The following is a 27422-nucleotide window of genomic DNA, read 5'->3' as shown; positions in this document are numbered from 1 at the left end:
TTATTTAAATTATCTTAATTTGAAAATATTTTATTTAAGTAATTGGTTTGTTATTGTCAAAAACTATGACTCGTATTTTCAATGTTTTTAAAGCGTATTAATTTAAAATCAATCAATGAGATAGTTAATCCTACTCCAAAATGGCATTTATTTTTGCTCTTTTTATTTTTATTAATTTTGATTAAAATAAAATAAAGCTTTTAGCAAATAATTTAAAAAGTTAAAAATTTATAGATTTTTTTACTAATGAGAAGTAAAAGGTTTTTTTTATAGATATTTTTCATTTGATATTATATTTATTATACATTATGAGAGTAACATCATCAAAATTTCATGACAAGCTAGGATATGAAGATGCATTTCAAATAGTGAGACATAGTTTTTAAATTTTCAATATAGATGCAGTTCTATTAAAATTATTAGAGCATTAAATATATTTAAAAAAGTTTTTAAAAAGTTAAAAATGTATTAAAATTAAATATTTAAAAGAAAACATCTAAATATATTTCATGCACTACCTAAATGCTATATTTTCAAGAAACAATTTTAAAAAAATATAGAGATGAAAAAAAAAAAATTTTAAGCACTTAAAATGTTTCAGAAAAGTGAAAGGAACAGTTGTGATACATGAGTAATGAGTTAAGGGAGTAAATTATAAAATAATACTTAATTATCTAACGGCCGGGATAGGCTGGCTGGTAGGACATTGGGACCATGGTCAAGAGGTCTTGAGTTTGAATCTTGCTGGCAGAAGACTCCCTTTGCAATAAATGATGACTGGTGAAAGTTAAATCTGTCAGGTCACAAAGTCTTTCATGTTCCTATAAACAAATCAATACCTCTCCTCTGGGGGTACTGAATTGGAGATTGTTCGTTCTCTGGTTCAGGTCAAAATTATGATCTGTGGATGGATGAATGGATGTATGAATGGATCCACCCTATAAAGAGGGTTGCGATGTATACGTGTGGCAAAAGTCGAATTCTTGGCCATAGATGGCACCCCCTTTGCTTTGCTGGCATACGACAACAATTACCCCAAAAATAAAAATTATTTATTGTATTTTCAGAAAATAGGACACAAGTGCCACCTTCAATTTCATCCACACAGCAAGTTTCAACAGTCAAAGACTTTGAACTTCACTCAACAATTAAATATTCACATTTGTCAGAGATAGAAACAACTCCAATAACAGTAAACGATATAGCATCATCATCCCAAACAGATGAGCAAGAAACTACAGATGGCAGTAGTACTTTAACAATTGCAGATAAAGATGAAGCCAAAACCTCTACAAGTGCATCAACAATAAATGTTACTGAAATAAGTTCTTCTGAAATGGATCCTGAAACTGTAAGTTCTACATTGCAGGCAAATGCAACAGACCAAAGACCAGTTAGTGAAGAAGTTACTTCAGAAGCAACCAGCCAGAACCAAGATGAAGAGACTTCAGAAGCAACCAGCCAAAGCCAAGATAAAGATACTTCAGAAGCAACCAGCAAAAGACAAGATGAAGATACCTCAGAAGCAACCAATCAAAGCCAAGATGAAAATATTTCTGAAGCAACTAGTCAAAGTAAAAATGACGAGACCACAGAAAATACTTTGGTACCAGTTTCTATAGATGATTCATCTACAGAACACTCTAAAAGAACAGTCAAACCAATAACTGAAAAAACAACTATAAGCGAAATTAATACTGAAACAACACAAAGCAAAATTACTCAGAGCACTACAATAACTTTTGACACATCTTCTGATTCCTCCAGCAAGAGCTATGGTACATCAACACCACCTGATAACATAACTACAAAAGGACAGTCTTCTGAAGAGACATCAGATGGAAATGACCCTATTTACAACTTCTCTTGCCCTTCAAGATTTGGTCTCTTTCCAGATTTAGAAAATTGCAATTTCTTCTATCAGTGTTCCAACTTCCTTCCATACCACATGCAGTGTCCCTCAGATCTTCATTTCAATCCAGTTTTACAAGTTTGTGATTGGCCATATGAAGCTGGTTGTGGTAAGTTGATGAAATATTTTAAAACTGTTTAAACTTCTTGCAAATTTGTAACGTATGTTATAGAAGTAAACTATCAAAAATATAAATAAATAAAAAGATAATAGTTCTTTAAAATTAATAATAGCTTCATTAGTTTATAAAAATTAATATAAAAGTTATTCTATTATTATTTTGTTTCGAAATTTAAATATACCAATTTCATACAAAGATAAGGAAAGTATTTTATAAAATATATTCGAGTATGCAGTTATACAATATGTGAAATTCAGCCTTTTTGTAAAACTGAACCTGGTGACTGAGATAAACTGTAGTATTAATTATTCACTTCAAATTTTACTAAACCAAGACAATGTAGATTTCATTATGTATCCCTAAATAGGAAATAAAAGTATAGTCTTCACAGATCCTTAAATTTCTTAAAAAATAGTATGTTAAAGTTGCATTAATTCATTTGCAATTTATATTTATATAAAAACAAGACATTATGCAAAATGTTTCTTTTTAAAACAAAATGAAACTTTAGAATAAAATTATTATTTTTAAAATGAAAAGCCAAAGAAAAATTAGAAAGCAAGAAGAAAAATTAGAAAGCCAAACTTTATTACATGTATATTTATATATAAATTAATTAAGTCTGTAGTAAAAAGATAAATAAATTAGAAAAACTCTTTCCAACATTGTAAAATTTGTTATAAAGAAATAAAAAGTACACCTAAATAAAAAATATATTTTATAATTTATAAATATTTCTAAACTTTTAAAAACAAGTTTTTTAAAAAAAGAAAAAAATAAATAAATACCTAACTGAATTTGCAAAAATGTGTTGGTTTAAATAATGCACTTTTTCCACTGTTAAATTTTTTGTTTCAAAAATAAAAACACAAAAATATAAAAAAAATTTAATTTTTTAATAAATAAGTAGGTAAATTAAATGAAAAAAAAATTCCTTTTCCTCTTATAATTTTATTCTATTTTTAGAAAAGACGACCTCAAAAGATATAGAAACATCAACATACGTCACATCTACTATGAATGCCTCATCAACATTTCAGCCAACTAGTATATCAGATTATGTGTCATCTACAGTCAAGAACACTTTTTCGACAGAAAAAGAAAGTCTTAGTACTAAGGATGTCAATGAAATAACTGAAAACAGCACAGATATAAAAACATTGATATCTAACCTTCCTACTTCTTCAATGATAGATATCACTACTACAAGTAAACCAAATAACTTTACTAGTGTAGAAGTATCTTCAGATAATATTTCTCCAAATGAAAACATCACTATCCAACCACTAACAGACAATGATGAAACATCTGTAAACAAGACCAATTCAACTGAAAAAACAAACCAGTTTGAATCTACTGTAACTGACAGCATAACAAAAGCAGATAATGTAACAGGAAAAACATCTTCAAGTAAATTTACCACAGAAATTGATATTTCTAACATTACTAATACAACTTTGAATCCACAAACAAAAAAAGATTTTTCTGAAATAACAGTTAATTTTGAAACTACCATAACTGATACAACAAAAAAGGAATCAAATGTAACATACTTTTCCACAGAAGAAACTACTGGAAAAAATGACATGAATAGCACAACATTAAATCCAGAGTCAAAAACTGTTTCAGTTGAGGTAAAGAGTGAATCTGAACCAATAGAAGTTAGCAGTTCATCAGAAGTTGAAACAAGCAGTGAGCCTACAAACACTACATCAGAAGTTGAAACAAGTAGCAAGTCTGAGCCAGGAGAAACTGATACTACAACAGAAGTTGAAGCAAGCAGCAAGTTTGAGCCAATAGAAACTGATAGTACAATTGAAGTTGAAACAAGCAGTGAGTATCAAGAAACAGATACTGTATCAGAAATTGAAACAAGCAGTGAGTCTCTAGAAATAGATACTGCATCAGAAGTTGAAACAAGCAGTGAGTCTCGAGAAACAGACACAGTATCAGAAATTGAAACAAGCAGTGAGTCTCTAAAAACAGATACTGTATCAGAAATTGAAACAAGCAGTGAGTCTGAGCCTAGAGAAACTGATAGCACATCAGAAGTTGAAACGAGTAGCGAGTCTGAACCTAAAGAAACTGATAGTACAATTGAAGTTGAAACAAGCAGTGAGTCTCTAGAAACAGATATTGTATCAGAAATTGAAACAAGCAGTGAGTCTCTAAAAACAGATACTGTATCAGAAATTGAAACAAGCAGTGAGTCTGAGCCTAGAGAAACTGATGGCACATCAAAAGTTGAAACAAGTAGTGAGTCTGAACCTAAAGAAACTAATAGTACAATTGAAGTTGAAACAAGCAGTGAGTCTCGAGAAACAGGCACTGTATCAGAAATTGAAACAAGCAGTGAGTCTCTAAAAACAGATACTGTATCAGAAATTGAAACAAGCAGTGAGTCTGAGCATAGGGAAACTGATAGCACATCAGAAATTGAAACAAGCAGCGAGTCTGAACCTAAAGAAACTGATAGTACAATTGAAGTTGAAACAAGTAGCGAGTCTGAATCTAGAGAAACAGATACTATATCAGAGATTGAAACAAGCAGCAATTCTGGGTCCAGAGAAACTGACACTGCATCAGAAGTTGAAACCATGAAAACGAAAATTGTAACAACTTTTGAAAATGTAACTGAAACTATTAAAAATATAACTGATGCACCAGAATTAAAAACTTCCTCCAGAAAAGCAGATTTTGAATACACAGAAACTGTAACTGATTTGCAATCTAGCACACTACAAAATAATTTTACAGCCAGTGCTTCTGAAATTATTTCTACAACTTATAATATGACAACACTAGATTATAATCAAAAAACAATTTCTACCCTGAAAGAAAATATAACTTCAACTGATACAGCAACACAAGAGTTTGTAACATTCACCACTAGCCCTGTGCCTGTGGTAAATATTTCAACTCAAAACACTAGCGAAATACTAGAATCAACTACAAATGTCTTAACTAATCAGACTGTTCAAACATCTCAATCTGATAAAATGGTTACAACAACAGAGACTTTATCAGAGGAAACTTCATCAGATGAAATTGTTCAGAATTTTACATGCATCTCCAGATTTGGCCTATACCCTGATCCAGAAAATTGTAATTACTTTTATCAGTGTTCTCATTATATTCCATATCACATTCAGTGCCCATCTGATCTCCACTTCAATCCCATTCTACAAGTTTGTGATTGGCCATATGAAGCTGGTTGTGGTAATATTCATTACAATTAATACTATTCATGGTGTCTTGTTAATGTGGTGAAAAATTTCTAAGGCACAGATAGAGATTGAGAATTGCTTAGGAACCCATGACAGGAAACGTTACCATATGCCGCCAGGGACGATTCTCAATTGCTTTTTCTTACGTACTTCTCTTGATCTTAATTACATGTCCTCTAATAAACATTATTGAAAACTGGTAAGATTGACAAGTTAGTCGCCAAATTAGTAAGTTACGATAAAGTAGTTAATCCTAAATTCATTTGAATGCAATTCTTAATAATAATTATAAGAATACATAAAATTAAGATAGTTTAGGCAGGGTTGCCATAGAAAAAAAATGGACGAAATAGTTGCTTTTAGTAGCCTAAAGCATGAAAATAGTTGCCGAAAACTATGAATATAGTGGCCTAAATAAGAACAAAAATATGACTAAAATTTTGTTAAAGACTCAATTGTCATATACCATTATCCATTTACTCAAGTTGGGGGCAAATATGATAATTTTTATATAAACATTAATGTTCTAGCACAATTTTCCCTTCAATCAATAATTTATCTATGAAATATATATATATATATATAGTGTGAAAAGTGATTACTCAAATTCGAAATTCATGCATCGTAATAATGTATTAAATTTTTTTGTTTTAAAAAATCATGCGGAATTTCGAAGCAATAGCCATTGAGAAGGTGACCGGGAAACGAAATAGACTCACAAAGGAATCTGCAGATTGAACGAATTAAAAAGTGAAGACTCAAATGTGCAATTCAAAATTTTCAAAATTTTTTACGAAAAAAAAGTTCAGTGTGTTCGAAAGCTATCGTGGGCAGCAGATTTTGAACCCAGTTTATGCTAAAAAACAAACAAACATCGCTAGGAGTACAGAAAAGTCTCCCAATAGAATCCTCTTCCTGAAAATAGTTGCTTTTTTAGCCTTTTCAGGCAAAAAAAGTTGCCAAAGTCGCCTCATGCCAAAAATGGTTGCATTTTAGTCGCTTGTGGCAACACTGTTTAGGTAAATAAAAGTACCTGTTCAAAAAGACACAAAGAAACAGTTCATAATAGGGAAGCGCTATTAGCGGTGCACAATGACAATTTTGATCATGAATTCCTGTGCAACTCCTTTTATCTCCCCAAGAAATTTGTCACAATATTAACGAGACACACTGTGTATATTCACCTCACTATATATTAACTCACATATTTAAAAAAAAATAAAAAATAAATTATAAATGATAAAAATATAATAAATAACCAATTACTTTAAGTTGTAAGCATAATAAACATACAAAAAACTTCTTTTTTTTTAATGAGAGCTATAAGCTAGCAAATATCACTGATGTAATCTTTAAAATATTTGAAGGAAAACTGTCTGCAGTCTCATTTTTACTAATGGCAATTCTCAACTAATGAAAATGTTTCAATATTTAGAAGCCTCTCCTGAATTATTTAATAAAATTTCTGAACGATTATTAGGATCAGGAGCTAAAATTGTCCTTTTTACCCACCATTTAAATTTTAAGATACAGGCACAAATGATTTTGAAGTTATAAGAGTCAATAATTTACACACAAACCCTTCATTTTATTATTATAGATAATGGGAGTAATACTTCATTAAATGGAGAATGAAATAAGAAGGCATAAATTTTGCTATTATTTTAAACAAAATATAAAAATAACCCAAAAATGAGAGAAATTTATAGCTATGTCAAAATCATGTCATCAGGGGTAGCACTGATGCATTGAGGTACAATATCTAAGTAGCTAATTTTTTCAAAATGAATTTAACTACTTTCTTAAGTATAAGTACTATTTCCCTTTATAATAGTTTTTGGGTCTTATATCATTGCCTCATTTATTAAACAAGATATTAACCATTTGGCATTGAGAACAATTAAATATTTTGATTACTAAATATTTCAATGCATTTATCGACAAATACAATATTTTATGCCAGCTTTCTTCTTTTACCATATTCTTGTTAGCCTATTTAATATATTATATTAATATTCTATTTAAATTCAATAGTAATCAGTACTGACTTTAAACTTCTAAAAATTATAAATTTTTTCTTGGTAATTTGTAACTTAATTCTTTGATCGTAAATTAATGTACAAAAATAGTAGTTTAAAGGTTGAAGAAATTGATCGGCATTTAAATTTTTCATAATAAAGTTAAAAACAAATATGTAAAAAAAAAAAAAATCAAAGTTAGAATAGAATTTGCTGAATCGTTTTCGCAATTCACAGATTTCAAAAGTTATTTTCAAACATTTACTAGTGGTGTAATATTTATGTCAGATACATCGGCTCAATAATACTAATGATAATAATACAAAAAATTGCAAGCTTTAATTTCGAATAGTGTAATAATTTTAAATGGTTTCAATCAAATTAAGCTACTTTATATTTAGATGGAGTGGTGTACACATTACACTACCAGTGTTCTATGTTATTTGCTTTATAATAAATTATTTATTATATTATAAAATAATTATTATAAAATAAATTATTATAAAATAAATAACATCAATTTCCCTACTTATATTGTAAAACAGTTTATATTTTATTTATATATATTTATTTTTATTTTCTAATTTTATAAGATTTTACTTCTTAAAAGTCTTATAGCAATTCTTTAGAAGGAAAATATGTATATGGATTAAAAAAGGTCACAATAATCATTATACACACTGGCTTAAAATAAATAAATGATGAGTTTCATAAGTCTTTGATAAATTGTACTTGTAAATATAATATCTAAAAAGTTTAAAATATGTCTTGTTATTTAGAGTTAAATTCAACTGATTCATCTAAAGAAATTGATACAGATTATACACCACATCCTCAAACCAACACAGCGAGTCACATATCAAGTACCTCTGAATACCAAACTGAGGAAACAACAAAAAAAGATATCATTTCAACAGAAACAGAGTCTGCAAAAGAAGAGACATCCTCAGAGTCTAATAAATTACTTACAAGCTTAAAATCAACATACAAGCCAAGTTCTACTGCTACACCAGACATAACAAGATTTAATGAAACAACTGCCTCTAAGATCATTAATTATAGCACCTTATTTACTACAGACTCAACACCAGAATTTGACACTGAAACTACTAGCACTGACGAACAAGCATTCACAAAGAACAACAGTGCTTATAGCACTATAGGGTCTACAAAGGAAACTAATTTTGAAATAACTAGTTCCACACAACAAGAGTTAGAGACAAAGAACGGTAGTGATTACAGTACTATGAAATTTACAAAAGAAACTGAAATTGAAACAACTAGTGTCAATACTGAATTGATTACTACAAAGGATAATATTGATGACAGTACAATAAATCTCACTAATTCCACAAAAGAAGCTGAGATTGATACAACTAGTCCCACTGAGCAAGAGTTTGTGACAAAAAATAATTATTATTTTAGTACTATATATGTTACTAATTTTACAAAAGAAGCTGAAACTGAAACAACTGACTCTGACAGTCAGAATCACAGTACAAAGAATGACAGTGATTACAGTACTATGATTAGTACAAACTCAACAAGAGCAGAAATTGTTACATTTTCTGAATCACAGGAGTTTACATCAAAAAGTCAAACAGAAACAGAAAATGTAACAATGAAATACATATCAACAAATGCTGATAAATTCGAAACAACTTTCGATTACAAGTCAACCAGTGAAAAAAGTAATGACAGTATTGATACCACAACAGTAACTTCATCTAATAAGCAATCAACTATTGACGAAACGGAGCAGCCACTGGATTTTGAATGTCCATCAAGATTTGGGTTGTATCCTGATTTACATAACTGTTCCAGATTTTATCAGTGCTCTCAATGGATAGCAAATCACATGAATTGTCCACCAGAATTACATTATAATCCAGTCTTGCAAGTTTGTGATTGGCCTATTGATGCTGGTTGCGGTAAGTATATATCCCTCTATTGATTATAAGTGCATATTTTTATTTACAAAAACTATAAAAAAAACAGCTTCATTCTTGGGGGGGAAAAACAATGAAACATTTCAGAATGCTTTTTTTTTCTAAAAAAAATGGAGTATCAGTATATATTAGTCTGTTAATTAAGTTCTTTTGTTAATAAGACATAATTAATTTGCTTAGAAAAATTCAAATTCTAAATTTGTATAAAAATTTAATTAGAAGTTGTTTTTTTTTAAAACAATTCATTGATTCTAATTTTAAAATATCAAACAAAAAATTTAAGTACTTAGATAATCCTCAGTTGTCTTTCAAGGGGTTGTGGATATGGCTAAGAAAAAAATAAAATAAATAAAGTTTATTTTAACTACTGTGATCAAAAATTTCTCGGAATGGTGGTATAAAACAATTGGTTAAAATTTATCTTGTTCAATGCACTTCAGAAAACAATTTTTCAAATCAACAAAAATATGCTTTAAAATAATTTGAATTAATGGACTCAAAACGATGACAACGAAAAGGATATCTCAACCTTTGGAATAAGAAAAAATCAAACTAGAAAATATCTCCAACACAGAGCTTGTGGGGCAGTATTTGTTGAATGATTTGCCGAAATTGATTAATAATAACTGCAGTGTGAAAAGGCTCATTGATGCATACCCCATATGTTTATGTTGCATAAGTTTTTCAGCTACTACATTTCAGATCATTTTCAACAAATTGTACATAACAATCAAACAATAATCTTCATTGATTGTCTTGTCAGAATATAGGATTAATTGCACAATACAACGACAATCAAAGAAAAGAGTAAAGCTTATCTTGATTTTTAGGTTACTTTGATCAGGTCATTTTGGTGTCACTTCACCTTATATCAGTTCTATGACTTGAAAGATAGGTTGATCATGATTCGAAGTGAATGGCCGACCAAATGAGTTCATCTTCTACAGAGTTTTTATACAAAATAATAATCAAAAACTCGAGCTAAAGCTATTTAAACATTTGTAGTAAAAATCTCATAGCAAAAACAAAATTTAACACATAACTTTTAAAATTTTGGAAAATCATTAGAAAGAATTTTTTTTTCTCAATAAAAACTAAACTACATACAATCTAAAAAATTAAATATCTTTTTGATTTATGGTTAAAGAAATCATGAAAATGCTTGTGATAAAAGTTTGGAAACAATATGTATAACAGATGAATTTAAAACAAAATATTCTTTTTAATCACAGCTGTCAAATTGTGTAAAAGCAGAGCTGGAAACATTAAAGGTAGATTTTGTTGTTGAAAGTATACAGAGACAGCCTTGGTCTGTACTGCAAATGAAGAACATGAAAATAGAAATTACTAAATAGTTCAAAGATACATTTCCTTTTGAGATTAGAAATAAGTTTTGATTTTTTAAAAAAATACTATAATTTTGGTCATTTTTTTTCATTAAAATAATCTTAAATATAAAAAAATTAATAACTTGTTTTTGGAATAAAAAGTCTGATCCTATCATAGAATTTATGCAGCTTAACATACATAAAAATAATAGTAGTACAATCTGAGATGTTGTTGTCCATAATTATCTTTATTTAAATGGAAAAAAAATTAATAATCAAAAATTTTACAGACTGATATTAAAAAGCATACTTAAAATCCTAAAAACAAACAATGTATAGAAACTATCAATTAATTTTATCATTTTTAAAAATAGTCAATAAACTGAAGTAAAAACTAAGAAACTTTATTTGCAGAGAATATCACAGACATAGAATTTAATTCTGCAGAAAATGAAGAATCTGCTAATCTCACTGCTACAAGTAAAACTATAGATAAGCAATCAACAACTTTCTCAACAAAGCTAAATGATTATACAGATAAATCTTATCAACCAAACGATTCAGAGGAAGCATCTCCTACTTATGACAAAAACACGCATGAAAAAGAAGGTAGAGAAGAACTATCTACAGAAATTACACAGCAAGAAACCTCAACTCTAGGTACAACCAACGAAATAAAAGTAAGTTTTGAGTGTCCTTCAAGGTTTGGTTTGTTTCCTGACAAAAGCAACTGCTCAAGATTCTACCAATGCTCTCAATGGACATCTTATCCTAAACAGTGTTCACCCGGTCTTCATTTTGATGCAGATTTGAAAGTCTGTGATTCACCATACAAAGCTGGATGTGGTAAGTTCCTCAACTATTTCAATTAACTTTTCAGTCATATTATATCAAAACAATTGGATTAATTTTTAATATCATTATCTCCATTTGCAATCCATTTTTTGGATAAAGGTCTTCTCTGTCTAACTTGATTGTCTGTTCTTTAAGTTATATGATCAAAGCATTATCATTTTAGGTCCTTAATTCTTCCAATGATAGTTAAAAAATTTGTTATCTAATTCACACTACTTGTTTTCTCCTTTTCTTGTAATAAAAATTAAACAACTTTCCATACATCATTCACCATTTCCATTTTTGTGGTATTAAGCGTATGCATGGATTTGCTAACGAGAGTCTTTGCTTCATAAGTAAGTGTAAGTAATACAGATTGATTAAAAACTTTTCTCTTTACATAGGATGGCATATCACTCTTTAGTATGATGCTATTTTTGAAGAAGAAAAAAACACTAAGTGATTCTGATTCTTCTGATTAATTTTATTAATATTCTGATTCTTCTATATTTATTTTCTGATTCTTCTGATTAATTACTTTCATAAAATTAATTCTGATTAATTTTATGTAAAGTGTTGTATTTATTCTGGTTCCAAATTAATGTTATTCACTTTTTCTATAGTATAAGCAGTTATAGTTATTTAGGATTGCCCACCCTAATCTTAATATCACCACTAAAATAGAGATTAATAATATATTTTTTTAGCTTAATCTTTATTATTTATTAAATTTCAATTTAGTCTATTATATACTTCACTCATTACAGGTAAGAAAATATTATTTTATGAAAATGATTAAGATTAGGCGATATTGATTCTAATTCTTGCTGTCACCTAACTGTATATGTTTTAAAAGACAGTGTAAAATTTTCAATTCTGTTTTTCATCAAAGCATCCGGTACAGCAGACACACTAATGCTATAAAAACCTTCTAATTGCCAATAAAGAAAATTGAGAGAGGAATTTCACACTCTTATATCACTCGATTAGTTCCCAGATTGTTTGGATGTGATGTGGTACTAAAATTATAGCTGGAACTGGCTTGTTCTCAAGGCAGTGCTGAGCCCACAGGCTTTTGATTAATATTTTTGTGAATATCCTATAAACATCGCCTATAAGATTTTTTAACTCCAAATTAACCATAAAATAAAAATAATTTTAGAAAAAAAAATTTGACTACAAGAAAAATTTTCACTAATATATCCTCCTTATTTTTACCTCCATTTCATGTTGAAAGCAATATCTTAAAAACGAGTGTGCTAGCTATTTTTAGTCAACTATAAAATAGTGACTATTAAATTATTAAAAGTGAAAATTCATTTATTTTCTTAAATTCTTGGAATATTGCATACAAGTATTTTAAACTAGATTCATCCTAATAGTATAAGTATAATCACAATCATCAATGATTATTAAAAAATAATACTTTTTTTCACAGATAAATCTTTGATTACAAATGAAGAAGGGAGGAGCACCGAGAAGAAATAACATAAAAATGAAAGACACTGAAAGAAGTATAATGCAACAAAATTGTTAAGAATAACTCATTGTAAAAGCAGAAATACAAATAAAGCCCGAAATGCATGTCTATTGACAAATGTATATAAACTGTATGAAAAAATTAATCTGCAAATAAAAATTTACTTTTATTTTTAAGGTTATTTTCCAACTATAATCTAAGTTTGATATGCAACTATTTTTTGTATCATTTAAAAACATTTGAATCTTAAAAATAAATGCTACATATTCAACTAATATATTTTAAGAAAATATACTGAAAAAAAAAACTATTTAAATGCAATTTTCTTAACCTATGTTAAATGTCATCCTGTTTTTATAATCTAACAACAACAGGGGAAATTTGAACAGTTATTATTTTGAGGGATTACTCCTATTAATGCAAAATCAATAAATATTAAGTCATTAATTGCGTGCAAAAATCAAATAAAATAGTTTTATAGATACTAAACATTACAACAATATTAGTTAAACATGAAATATTGAGCCTTAGTTCCTTAAGCCTTAGTTAGTATAAAAGTCGAATGTTCGGACACATAGGAAATCAGGAAGGAGTGGAAAGGAAACACAGTTTATTGAAACGTGATAAAATAAGTGGTTTATCTTATCAGAAAAAAAAACTGAAAAAATGAGAAATAACGATGACCCAAAGGGTGAAAGAGAGGAAAATTTTACTAAAAAATAAGCAAATCTGGCAAAAAGGTGGAAAAATCTTATTCCTGTATGCAGAAAATTTGATGGAACTTGTCATTTTAATAGCTAACTTTAAAAAAAATTGTTTTAAATTTTTAAAATTTGTGTGTCAAATAAGATTATCATGTTTTTAATATAACTAACAAGTCAAAGGCGAATCAATCGATGTTATAAGAATTCCTCATACAAATATTAAAAATTCAATATGTAGGATTTTCTTCAATTTATATAAACACGTTTTTCATCTTTATAAAGGAAACAATATTCTTCATATTTTTGTAAATTATATTTAAAAAAAATCTAGTTTAAAAATGGCGTAACTGTAGGATTAAAAGGCAGAAAAAACTAAATTATATAAAATGAAATGATAGAAAAGAGGCTAAATTGAGTTTAGAAGAAATATAAAAATAATTTATGCACTAATCACTGTACAAATCATGAAAAATGAGTACTATTTGTAACAAATATTAAAGTTAAATAGTTACAGATTCATTAAACAAAATCTTCTTTAGCATCTATATGAAATGTTCCATGTCTACCAACACCTTGCACAAATTTTTCTGCACCTATTATGAAGGGGAAAGAAATATATAACTGTGTACACTATATAAAAGTAGAGGTAATGAGTAAGATAAATTGCATACACTACATAGTATTGCAGTTTCCAATTTTTATCAATTTTTAACAATCAATAAGAGCATAATCAACATTTTTCAGCATTTTCTCTAATGACAAATAAAATTATTTTTATCCATAAAATTATTTAATCAAAGATAATTGGTCCCATTTACAATTACAATAAGAAAAAAAAGGCATAGTTTTTATCAATGCAACGAAAAAATTTGTTCAAAGCTGTAGAGTTTATTCATAGTTTTTGCAAATCAAAATATCAAGATGGAATAAAAAGAGCAATCACTAGATTAAAGAAGTTTGCTTATATTGTTACTTCACTTGTTACAAGTCATTGCATTTTTGGGCAAACAGAACATTTAATTACTTTTTATACAAAATTTCATAAGAAATTGACAAATGAGTTTATATTTATGACCAGTTTTATGTACAAGTAAGAAGTAGCTCTAGTTCAGTTAAATCATAAACATAAACCCAAAAAAAGAGAGAATGACATTTATTTTTCCCAGTTATGCAATCAAAAGAGTTCAGAATCTCTTTTGAGAAGATTGAGCCCTCCAACATCACAAACTTATAATTTGCGCCTCACTAAACTCTTATAATTTTCTTTTAATCTCAACATGATTTATTATATTTGAAATTTAGGCATTACACGAAATTAATACAAATTTAATTAGTTTATAATTTTTCATTTTACCTAAAATATATTAAACAAGAATGATGTATTTTCTTACATTTACATTCTCCACAATGTTCAATTTCAATAACTCTAAACACCTGGTTTAAAAACTCCAATTTTAAAGTTAAAGATAACTTAATTACAATACTGATGCAGCAGTAATTTGTTAAAGGGCTGCATGCACCTCAACAAGAATGGTGTCTCAATTTAATAAACAGCAAAAATAAATTAACGGTAAAGCGAAAAATAAACTGAACTTAAATTTATGAATCCAAATAGTTTAGAGAGAACAATTTGTGCAATATGTAACCTTATTAATTAGAAATTACTTATTGTTGCTTATTGTGAACACATTAAATTTTTTAAAACTTATATCAGATTAAAACTCAAATTCAATTAAAATTCCAGAGTTGCAATAGATTGTAAACATAACAACTAGGCCTAAAATTTTAAACACAAACCAGAGTTAAAAAGCATTTCTCAGCTATTAAGGACATGCGGGATTAGAGCTAGGCCCATTCAATCGCTAAGATGATGTTAGTAATAATTGTAAATGTAGATATTTCATGTTGCATACCTTTTACTGACTCCAACTCAAGCACATGCTTAGAATTTTGATACTCAGATGCTAATGCCTCCTTTAAAGAATCTGAATTATAAGCAGAATTGTATGCTGATAACCTATCAGCTCGTAAACATTCTTGAGGAAACTTGCATAGACTGTTTGCTAAATTTAAAGCATTTCCTATAGCTAATAAATAATTAAAAATATTGTAACACTAATGGAAAAACAAAGTAAAATTACATCAATATGATATAAAAAATTTGAATATCCAATGAGGTAAATTAAAGCCAACTATATTATAAATTAAATGATTAATTATTCTTTTTTTCATATACACAACTAATACTCAAGAGTCAGAGAATTCTATTACCCACCCACTGGAGGGCGTTTCAGCTAGCATGGCAATTAGTTAGTTGTCTACTTTCTTCGAAGAAAAAAGATATTTATCATAATTTTTAATAAAGTTTGTAGATTAAAAAATATAAGAGAAGAAAGCTGCAACTGCAAAATTTTTTTGGGGATAGAAAACCCATAGTCAATAAGGGATGATAAACTTATAATTTAATTAATTAAATGAAGTTTTGGCAGAATTCATACTTCTAAGCTGCAAAGTATAAATACTAGTGTAATACTATAAAGTATATTACTATAACAACAATAAGTTGTTTTTATAAGGTTTAATAATGCCAAACTAATTATTTTGACAGCAAGTAGTAAATAAGTAATTATGTATTATTAACTTTAACTTGTTGTAATTTAGCTTCATAAATATTAATTGAAGTTACTTCCAATAATATATAATAATCAATATAAAATAATAAATTCATTTAAATAAGTTTGTGCCCAGTATTTCAATTTCCTTAGCATGCACAGTGTGCAAATAAAGTCTCAAAAAGCAGCCATGCGATGTTGCCGTCGCAAATGAGTAATTTAATATAATCATAGACAAATTCAAGAGAGCAATACCTAATTTTACACCGTTGCTAAGCAACCAAGTTCAGACAATAAAAAAATAATGCTTTGCAATTGTTTGGAGAGGCTCAACATTAATAGTTAATAGAAAAATATCTCAAAGTTTCTTGGCAAGACATTTTTGAGATGATTTTTTGATCAAAAAGCTAATACTGTTTTCCTGTTAATCTCTTTCGAAAAGAAAATTTGAATTGATTTATAAATTATGTATGATTTTCAAGTTTTTAGAATTGGTACATGTGCACTTGTCATTTGACATTACTTGTGTTTTTTACATTGTTTTTACTGTTATATGAGGATTTCATACCAAAATCAAATTTACGCAACTTTTTGTAATTATATAAAAAAAATTTTGAGATAATCACTTTTACAGCTTTGATTGAGTCTTTTAGGCAAGAAAGTTTAAAGAAACAAAAAGAAAAAGTGCCAGATAAAAATGTAGATGGTATTGCGATTCTAATGTACATTCACAAAGTTTTATACAATGTACACTATTTCTTTCCTATAACTGAAAAAATTTTAAGTGGCATTTTAAAAACAATTAAATATTTATGTTCACAAATCAAACAAACAATAAAGTAAATAATTTGTTTGTTCATTTTTTGAGAAAAAGGATGCGGTTATTTAATGTCATTTAATGTATTAGTCAGACATTTTCCTCCAGGTAATTTTAATATAGCAAAATGCTCTGTAATTCTTATCAGTTAACTGGCTATAGTTCTGAGACTAGAAAAAAACTTGATAATTATTTAGAACGAGAGTTAATTCAAAGAAAAACTTTAAGTACTAATAAAAATTAAACAAAACAGATCAGTGTATTATTGGAAATAATCTACATAGTAGAATAAAGAAAGAGAATTTGAAAAATGCAAAAGCATAATCAAATAACTGTTTGAAGAGTTCTGTGAATCATAGGATGCTATGTTTAATTTTGAAATTAAGATGTTAGGATGATATATATGATACTGAGATATTTTAAGACACTTAAAAATTTACATCAATATTTCAGATAATCGTTGTTGATATCAAACGTTAGGTATAAGACCATATTAAGATACTTTTTTCATAACTAGTATCTTCGTTTATATTGTTATTGTTTAGTTATTAAAATATATATTGACTGATTCATAAATATATTATTCCTACTAAATGCTTCCATTCAATTAGAACTTTAGATTTCACCACAGAATAATATGTAATTCAATATGATAAAACATTTTATGGTTCATGTTTCAAAATTATTTTGTTCAGTATTAAATTAAACAATAAAAAATAAGAAATAATTATTAAAAATTATTTTTTGCAAAAAATTATCTTGAAGTGAACGAGTCTCATGATTGGGTGAAATTTTTTTTTTTAAATTGTGCAATTAGTTTCAAAGATATGACCAAAGAGGCAAAAAGTGAGATTAACATTAAGGGAACCAAACTTTCAACTGCTTTTCAGACTAAACTATTAAGATCATGATTTCAGGAGTTAGAAATCCAAATAAGAAAAAAAAATATAGATTCATTTATGGAAAGTGCATGTTTAAGTCTGATTTCATAACTTAATCAATAGTTACTACTAATTAATTAGCATTTTTGAAGTCACTTCCAATAACCATTAAGATTGTCACTTAGTATGTGAAAATCTGATCATTAGAATGAAAGTTATTTAGGGTGATGTCTTTTTCATTTAGCGCACTGCACATAGTACAGAAAGGTAATTCTCTAAATCAGTCATTTTTTATTTCATTTAACTCTTCTTAGAAAACAATACATCATTCTAAAATAGAATGGTTTTGTTTAATAAAATATCTATCTAAAAATATCTAAGTATCAAAACTGATAAACTTAAATCTTAGAATTAAAGTGATTATAAAAGACTTTTGAAATTTCAAATAGAAACATGAAAGATTTGCCAGTAAAATTCTAATTTTTCCCTGTTTATGGCCACCCTGCAAAAAGAGTTAATGGTCAAAGCAATAAGCATTGTGTAAATTAAATTTTTACTTCTAATTGCAGAGAAGACATTGTTAGAAAGAAATATTGCAAATGAAATTGAATAAAACTAAATGTTAGTTTACATATTATATTACACACACGCTAAATTTTAAATCAAATTAATAATTATTAAAAATTACCTGTACCACATGCTGTTATTTTTGTAGCAAGCCCTAGTTCAAAAGCTTCTTTTGCATTAATTGATCTGCCGGTAAGTATTAGGTCTAAGGCACGAGGCAAACCAATCATTTGAGGTAATCTAACAGTGCCACCATCAATGAGAGGAACACCTTAAACAAAATCATTTTTAGAATAAAGCAGTTAACAAAAACACTTTAAACAATGGTTTAAACAATGGAGATACAGAAAATGACATTACGTGATATTAGTTATAGATAGAATAGAAATAAATATAGTGAAAACTAAATAATTTTAGCGTTACAAATTTTAAAATATTTGTATAGTTTTACAAATATTCTTTGTTTATCAGTCCCTAAATAAACAGTTTAATTCGAAAATTTGCTAGAAAGGTGTGTAACTCTGACATAATTTAGAGAGCAAATAACACCTAATGTATTTCTTATGGAATGCTCAGTTTGGAGCCTATTTACCAATGTGGTGATACTTGGCAACAAAACGATACTTCTAAAAACTTTGAGTTTCAAAGCAGTTGAACCAATATTTATGGTTTAAAATGATGTCCATATATGTCATCGCCAAGTCTACATGAGTGTACTTCTTCGGAGTACTAGTAGTCTGCTCGTGACTATAGTATTGTTCTCACCTGAGTTAGATCATTGATCTAAGGTTGTAAAGTCCGTCTTTTGCTACACTACACTGTTATTTGAGCTGTAATTAAGTGCTATAAATACTTGCATTTCTGAAAGTTTTTAATAATAAATTTTTGGAGCAATAAGGACTTTTTCAATTATCTCCAATTAAAACAAGCCCCCGTGCTCTGCACAATAGATAAAAGACATTAACTGTATAGTTACACATAGCACAATCCATGGTCAGGCACTAAGCACTATTTTTTAGGTAAGCTCTATTTTTAATAGAGCAACAACAACCACATAATTTTTTACTTCCGTGTATTACTGTACCAAATTTACTTTCAGCCATGAAATATTTAATTTACTTGCATGGCAAATTTAACACTGCATAGTTAAAAAGACAGGCATGCATATTTATCATAAGTGATTGAAAGTCGGTCAGTATAATATCAAAGTAGCACAATATATAATTTTAATCTAATGAGAAAATTTGATAAATTTTTAATGAAAAAACCAATAAAGCAGAGAAAAAGTTTTTATAATAAGTACTTAAGTAATTTGTGAGTTAAAATTTTTAAATGCTAAAATTTTTTTGTCAAACTGAAGTTTTTTTTTTTTGATGCTGCTCTGTTTTTAGCTTAATCAATTAAGTGTAATTTACTAGTTTTCTAAAAAATTACTTAACTAACCAAACCTCCTATTGAAAAATCCCATAACAGCCGTTTCATCAATTACTCGTAGATCACACCATAGAGCCATTTCAAAACCTCCACCAACAGCATATCCATTAACAGCAGCTACAACTGGTTTCTTTAGTAGCATTCTAGTTGGCCCCTTAATAAATAACCAAGTAATAAATAATATGAAAAAAGAGAAAGAAAAATAATGTTATTTGAATATAATTATTAAATTGATTGAGTTATTTAAGTTAATTTTAGCTTAAAAATAAAGCTTTAAATAAAAATTAAGTTTTCAAAATAAATAAAAATAAAGCCTTACTCATTTTCCATTTAATATTTCAGCATTTTATCAAGCTTTTTTCTAGCAAATTAAACAGGTTTTACCTCATGTATATTATTGAGGCCTACACAAATTAGGAGCATAGGCGTCTGAACAAAGTTGTGGTAGCTATTTGTTATTCAGATATTTAAATAAAACAAATTTCTTTTTTATTCCTTAATATCTTCTAAAAATAAATAGCTGTTCCTCTATGGCAGAGGTCGCCAAAGTGGTCTATATAGACCCCCAGGGGTCTATTTAGCAAAAGCGGGGGTCGATCTGAGCCAGGGGGTCGAATGGGGGTCGATCCGAATCGGAAGGATCGATTTGGGGTTAAAGAAAAAACAGTTCTTAATACGCAAATCACACATACCTAATTGAGTATGTAAAATTTGTGAATTTTTTTATAATTGACTTAGCATCAGACATTTATAACAAACAAATGAAACGATTCCTATGTGTCTTCTATGCGAAAAAACTTTCTGAAATGACTGCATGAAACAGTCAAAAATGAAAGATAAACTTGATAGGGTTCACTCAGATAAAAAAAATAAAGAACTTGAATTTTTCAAAAAACTTAAGGAAAAATTCACATTTCGACCAACTATAAGAAGTTTTATGAAGCAGTCTACTGAAGTTGAAACTGAAGGAGGATTAATAGTTTCGTTCAAGATTTCGCTTAATATAACAGAGAGGGGGAAACCACACACAATCGCTGAAGAAATTGTTATACCTGCAATTAAAGACGTCATTGAGGATGTAATGAAAAGAGACTACGTTAATGTTTTAAAGTCATTGCCATTAGTGCAAATTCTGTAAAACGGCGTAAAAAATTGCAAGTTCTCTATTCAACTTGATGAATCTGTTTTTGGCGTTTCTGCTATTCTTATGGTGTACGTTAGATATTTCAGTAAAATAAAAGGACAAGTCATTAATGAATTTTTATTTGCTAAATATTTTGAAACAGATGGAAAACGAGAGACAATTTTTAGATGTTTATATGAATATTTAAGTAAATATTTAAGTAAATATGATATTCTGCTTGAAAATATAATAGCGATAGCCACAGATGGGGCACCTGCTATGATAAGGCGTTACCGAGGTTTTGCTACATTTCTCAAAGAAAAAGTGCCCGATATACGTACTATTCATCATGTGTTGCATACAAACAATTTAGTAGCAAAATATCTGAGTTCAGAGTTACATAAAGCTTTACAGCTTTGTATGAAGTGTATCAATCAAATTAAAGCCCAACCTCTTGAATCAAGATTATTTTCCAAACTTTGTGAGGAAAACGACGAGTTATTTAGCCAATTACTTCTGCACACCGAAGTTAGATGGTTGTCTAGAGGTGTATGCTTGCAAAGGCTCGTTGAAATATTTGACTCCACGACCGAATTTCTCAGTGAAATAAATCCTGTTCTGAGTGATGAACTCCAAAACAATAAGAACCATATTTTTTATTTAGAGGACTTATTTGACAAAATTTTTTGATGTCCAAATAAAGCTGCAAGGAAAAGATGTAGCAATAATCGAAGTTCAAACAATACCGCTAGGCTTCCAAGTAAAATTAAATTTATTTAGATTTTCATTGCTACGTAAGGATTATCAATATTTTTCAAATCTGCGACAATTAGAAATAAAAGAAGAAGACTTGGAAATATATACAGGTCATCTTCAAAAATTGAGCGACGATTTTAAACTGCGCTTTGTTGATTTGGAAAACATCGACATCCCTGAGTAGATTATTGTGCCATTTTCTGCTCAAATTGAAAATGTGGACATTGACCTGCAAGATGAGCTTGCTGAATTATTATCGGATCTTGATGCAAAGACGCTTTTTTAAAATTTAACAGTATCCAAATTTTGGACAACTATAAATACAATGCAAAATTATGTAAAACTTTACAAAATAGCTCAGCCATTCATGCTAGCATTTCCAAGTTCCTATATGGTCAAAGCCGGTTTCAGTCACGTAAATTCAATCTTAACTAGGTACAGAAATAAATTAAATGTGGAGTTTCGAGGGGATTTGAGATTAAAATTGACCAATTTCGAACCCAATATAGCGAACCCTGCAAAAAAACACCAGACACACCCATCTCATTGATTAAGAAGCAATAAATCTGTAGTTACTTTACTTATTATTTCTACTTATTTATAATTACTTATTTATAATTACTTATTTATAATTACTTATTTATAATTACTTATTTATAATTATTTATTATTTAATAAATATTAAGGAATTTAAACTTCAACAATAATATATTTTTCATAAAACTATTGTTACACATTGTACTATTACTTTAATAAATGTTTAAAATAATAAAATAAATGTACAGACACAGTATCTAATAGAGTTTTATTTTAATTAGCAGAAAATTACTTTTATGGGGGTCGATAGCGATTTCGAAAAATTATATAGGGGTCGATGACCAAAAAAGTTTGGCGACCCTTGCTCTATGGCATTTTCTTGCATGTTAAATATATTATTATTATTGTTTATCATAGATCGCAACTGATAAAAACAGTTTAGTAAATATATATATATCATACAATATGTGGTTGACGGAAATGGCATCAGGCAGGGTTAAATAGAATACTAATTTGTTTACACTTGATTTTCACAGATTCACAAGAATTATAAAAGATAATCATAAAAGCTCAAAATAGAAAAAAATATATGTTGTACACAAATAATATTAGAAAACATTATAGAAAGTAATGAATACCATAGGTCCTGTTTCAGCTGATAATTCACTCAAACTTTTTCCTTCAGCTACTTCATTCAAGTCATAACCAGAACAGAAATTTCCACCTACAAATAAAATGTTAACATAAACTTAAGATATACATACATTAGTAAATGAACTCTAAACTAATAGTTTTGTATAAATCAAACACAAAATTCCCACAAAATAAAAGGGAAGAATATAAAATATGAATTTATGTTCAAGCAGCTGTTTGCAAAACCATCAAAATCTGAAATTTAGAACCTATTGCAAAGAAAAATAAATTTTGTAATTAGAACTATTTTATTAATAATGTGCTTAGTTTTAGCAATTGACAAGACTTTTGCTCAACATAAGTTAGAGAAACAGAGGAGATTTCAAGCCCAACTCAAAAATCCTGAAAATTTCTTGAGTAAAATAATTAAAGACGCATTTCAAAAAATTCATGTCTTTATAAATTTAAATCATTGATATTTTCATATTCTAAATAAATGATATGCAACATAATTTAAATAAATAATTATGCATAAGTTCACTTTTATGTCTAATCAGATTTATTATTCTACCAGTGAAAGAGATGAGACATTTACAAATATTTACAAATGAAAGAGATACCAAGTACAAATTCTAGTTCTAATATTTTTAAACAAACTATACAAAAATAACTATACAAACTATACACAAACATGATAGATAATTTCTTGAAACTTCTGGAACATGGATTTCCGGACACGTCTGGATGGCGATTAGCGGAAAATCCATAAATCTGGATTTGTTCCAGAGTACAATCATCTTTGGAGAAAACAGGTAATTACAAGTTTAAATAAATGTATAAAAAGTGTTATAGTTAAAAATAATCAAATGAGGACAATTCCATTTGTGACGGAATGGCATTTTGACTTGCAAAATAATACTTAAATGGAGATTCTATGCATCGAATTCCAAATAAACAAAAAAATTTTCGCGTGTATATCATTATTACTGGCAGAATGTGATTCAATAAGGGGAGAAAAAAAACATTTTTCTATTTTTTTCCCTGTAATTTAATGAATTTTTTGTTTGTGTGACTTGGCAATCAAGCTTTCAGCATGCTGCTTAGAGCTGACAGTTTCAGTGAATTATGCAGCCATTATTTTTCCGAACAACTTTTTACTTTCAATATAATGTGTAAGCATTGTAAAATGTGAATTTGAAAAATTTACCTCAGGTTAGCAATAACATCTATTTGTTGTGACAAAATGACTGTCAGAATGACAAACAATTAAAATTATGCCTCCTGTAAAAAAGTGTCTACGTCATGAATTTTTTTTTTTAGGTGTAAATGATAAACATAATGTAGCTGGTAAACAGAATTAGTTTGCAAGTAACTGATAAACAGAATTAGTTTAAACTATTCATTCACAATTTAAAGGTTCTTCAAATACATAGTGGGTACCATTTCTAAAAATTTGAAAATTAGGTTGCTCTAACCTGGTTAACCTAGGCCTGGTTAACCTTTATACACCAACGTGCCATTTTTTCTAAAAAATTGTTTAATGAAATCACAGACGTGCCGTCAAATAATTTTGACTTCATGATTATTGGGAAAATAATAATACTAAATACTATCAACTCAAAACTCTTTATTTACATTGAAAAGAAAATACACTTTGCAATGTCTCAGTTATACGCGTAATTCAACTTGAAGTAGCATCAGTGGGACTTCTGTTATAGCAGATTAAATGACAAATAACTTATATTAGGTTGTAAGATATTAGTTTAAGCAGGACTGTCGATTTTTTTGCTAGTTATTTATTGTTAGCTTGTTTTTTATGGTTATTAATTGTTCCTTTAGCATTAATTGTAAATTTTTTTATTAATAATTGTTTATTATTTTGTTTGTTTTTTGTGAATTTTAATTTAATTGTTACATATGCTTCATAGTGTGTGACATTTGTGTAATAACAATTCATAGTGCAATAACAATTGTGATTGGTGGCGTGCCTAAAATATTGTGTCGCGTACCATAAATGGCACGCGTGCCATGGGTTCGCCATCCCTGACCTAGGTTATATCTAACCTGGCAGTGACACATCTATATTCTTTTTTGGGAAAGGTATATACAAATCCATTCTTATCCCATCTTCTTAGATTTAGTACTTCAACATCTGAATCCTCTTTGTCTATCAAATTAATTTATATAATACCAGGGGTCAGTCCAGACATTTTGTGAAAGGTCCGTTTTTCGTGAAATTGTGAAAAAATTACTCACATTCTTTCAGTCAGGGTACGTTTTTATGAATTTGTAAAAATAGTGTCTGGTTATTTCAAAAAACTTTTTCATGGAGTTTTTAAATTGTAAATAGATACAAGATTATGCTCGGCAGTGTAAAATTTTAAAAAAAAAATTTAATTTTCAAAAATAAACAGCAATTGCTGCTTTTAAATTAGAGATGTAACATGCAAATATTTCATATTTAGCCTATACTGCTGAACGCAGAATATTCATTTTGAACCAATAATGGAAGAATCGTCTGCCGAAGACAAAACTTAATTCGTTTACATCCATCTTTCTTGTTTTCGGCCCTGGGAAGGATTTATTCGATTAACAAAACAATAATGAAGATAAACAAATTTGTGAAGGGTCTGATTAAAAGAAAAAACATTTTGTGAAGGGTCTTGTTTCTAAGTTAAAATATTTTGTGAAGGTTCCGCTAACGGACCCAAATTTCCTCTAAACAGACCCCTGAATACATATAAAAGTTCCTCTTTTTTATTTTTCCACAGTATAAGGCAATAATAAAAGAGCCTACCTCATACTCCTCAGACATGCTTTCGATTTCTTTTTCAATAAACAGGCCTTCTTTTAATTAATTGCAAGCTTAATTTAAATTGCAAACACAAAATAAAAGCAAGGTTTTTTAGAATCAAAATAAATTACCTTTGCCATATAAAACTGCAGCATAAGCATCATTATCCTCTTCAAATAATTCAAATGCTTTAATTAACTGTTTAGATGTCTCTGTATTAATGGCATTTCTCTTCTCAGGCCTATTAATGCCAATAAGATGCAACTTTTTCAGCTTTGTAACAACCACCACGTCTGAAATAAATATAATATGATAAATTCAGTGTGATGAAATAAATATAATAAGATAATTATATTTGCACAATTCACAAATATAGTATTAAGTTTACTGTTAAAAAAAGTTACCGCTGAAATTAAATACTAATATTATTTGCCTCAAAATTTCTAAATACGTGCGTGGCCCTTTATTAGTTAATCTGGTGTAAGTGGCCCTTCACTGAAGAAGGTTGGGGGATATTTCTGTATCATGATCTATCTTGCCAACAACAATCGTCAAGATGCCAAATAGATTTTAAACTTGCAAATTTTTTTCAAAATAACTTGTAGATGTTTGCCCGGAGGTGGCTACGAGTTATACCTTTTGAGTTGGTCCCTTTCTGTAATATTTTTTTTAGTTTCTCGGGGGCCACTGCCCAGAAGTTTCCAAGACTTGGCGATAGTTCTGCCACAGATCACGATACGGAAATCTCTCCAAAGGTTGAGCATCTCTATTTTAAACTTAAAAAATAGAGAAAAAAAATTTAGAAGCATGCCTAGAAATTGCAACGAGTTATACTCTTCGAGTTGGTTCTCTACTGTGATGTTTTTATTTTTAGTTTCGCACGGACTGTCGCTTGAAAGTGGCCAAAACATGGTTACAAATCATTGTTAGGGATCTGTCTAGGTCAAATTTACTACCATTTAGCGGTACTTTCACAAATTAAACTTTAGGAAAAATGGAAGTTTCACAAAATATTTTATCTTAAAATTTTATTTTTGTATCTCATAAGAAACGATAAATCCATATTTTTGGGTTGATTATTTCAATATAATTTTCACAAATTATGTCTAAATTTTCACAAATAGGTACCTCTCAAAAAAAACTAGACACACCCCTGATTATTCTGCGGCAGATCACAATATGGAAATCTTCCCCAAATAATGTTCTTTACTTTCATTGCCTGAAATATAACTATTATTCAACTTAGAAAAGCACTTTTTGAAGTATCTAATAGCATAGTATATAAAATTGCTAAATTAAGTTATAATATAAACAATATTAAAATAAAATTAAATGTACTTATTATACTGAAACATTATAATTAAACAATATTATATTAAACAAATTAAGTGCAACCTTCTGAACTACTTGAGCAGAATTCTTTCTGAAATGTCGAAAATGCACTTAAACGGGAAATCTTAAGTGTTCTTATAAATTTTAATGCCGAATACATAGCAATAACTTAGTTAAATGGAAGTTAGTAAAGATTCTGAACAATAAGCAAATTATATTCTTTTTATTAAGTGAAAATATATTTTTTTTAACAATCAAAAGAGGCAATGTTAAGTAATAGTTTAAAAATTAAAATGAAATATTTTTAAAAATCATGTTTGTTTACTTTATTGTTCAATGGGTTTACGCTACTTATTTCTGCCC

At 28.4% G+C, this 27422-nt stretch overlaps 2 protein-coding genes across 5 annotated transcripts in view; one reads left to right on the top strand and one right to left on the bottom strand.

Moving 5' to 3' along the window:
• Window positions 1-13045, top strand: part of LOC147813789 (uncharacterized) — a 21668-nt gene extending 8623 nt beyond the window's left edge. The window contains exons 3-7 of the mRNA XM_087159287.1: window positions 1068-2021; window positions 3000-5252; window positions 8058-9209; window positions 10970-11401; window positions 12828-13045. Coding sequence (XP_087015413.1) covers window positions 1068-2021; window positions 3000-5252; window positions 8058-9209; window positions 10970-11401; window positions 12828-12877 — 4841 coding nt within the window. The 3' untranslated portion in view covers window positions 12878-13045. The remainder of the gene's footprint in view (window positions 1-1067; window positions 2022-2999; window positions 5253-8057; window positions 9210-10969; window positions 11402-12827) is intronic.
• The window catches only part of LOC107436144 (uncharacterized), a 27978-nt gene extending 556 nt beyond the window's left edge, over window positions 1-27422 (bottom strand). Inside the window, exons 1-8 of one of the 4 annotated variants that reach the window (XM_087159290.1) lie at window positions 27123-27397; window positions 25859-26020; window positions 22939-23024; window positions 19894-20038; window positions 18572-18721; window positions 15487-15660; window positions 14086-14166; window positions 10302-10543 (exon numbers count right to left, since the gene is read on the bottom strand). In XM_087159290.1, the coding sequence (XP_087015416.1) occupies window positions 14093-14166; window positions 15487-15660; window positions 18572-18721; window positions 19894-20038; window positions 22939-23024; window positions 25859-26020; window positions 27123-27219 (888 nt within the window). In that variant the 5' untranslated portion in view covers window positions 27220-27397 and the 3' untranslated portion in view covers window positions 10302-10543; window positions 14086-14092. Of the gene's footprint in view, window positions 1-10301; window positions 10544-13329; window positions 14167-15486; window positions 15661-18571; window positions 18722-19893; window positions 20039-22938; window positions 23025-25858; window positions 26021-27122 lie in introns of those variants that run through there. The other 3 variants (XM_087159289.1, XM_016047726.4, XM_087159291.1) reach the window with 3 other exon arrangements.

Source organism: Parasteatoda tepidariorum, chromosome 3, assembly GCF_982258835.1.
Source record: "Parasteatoda tepidariorum strain Cologne lab strain chromosome 3, Ptep-v5.0, whole genome shotgun sequence".
Lineage (NCBI taxonomy): Eukaryota > Metazoa > Arthropoda > Arachnida > Araneae > Theridiidae > Parasteatoda > Parasteatoda tepidariorum.
Note: the sequence above shows the minus strand (reverse complement) of the source record. Positions and strands in the feature narration are given on the sequence as shown.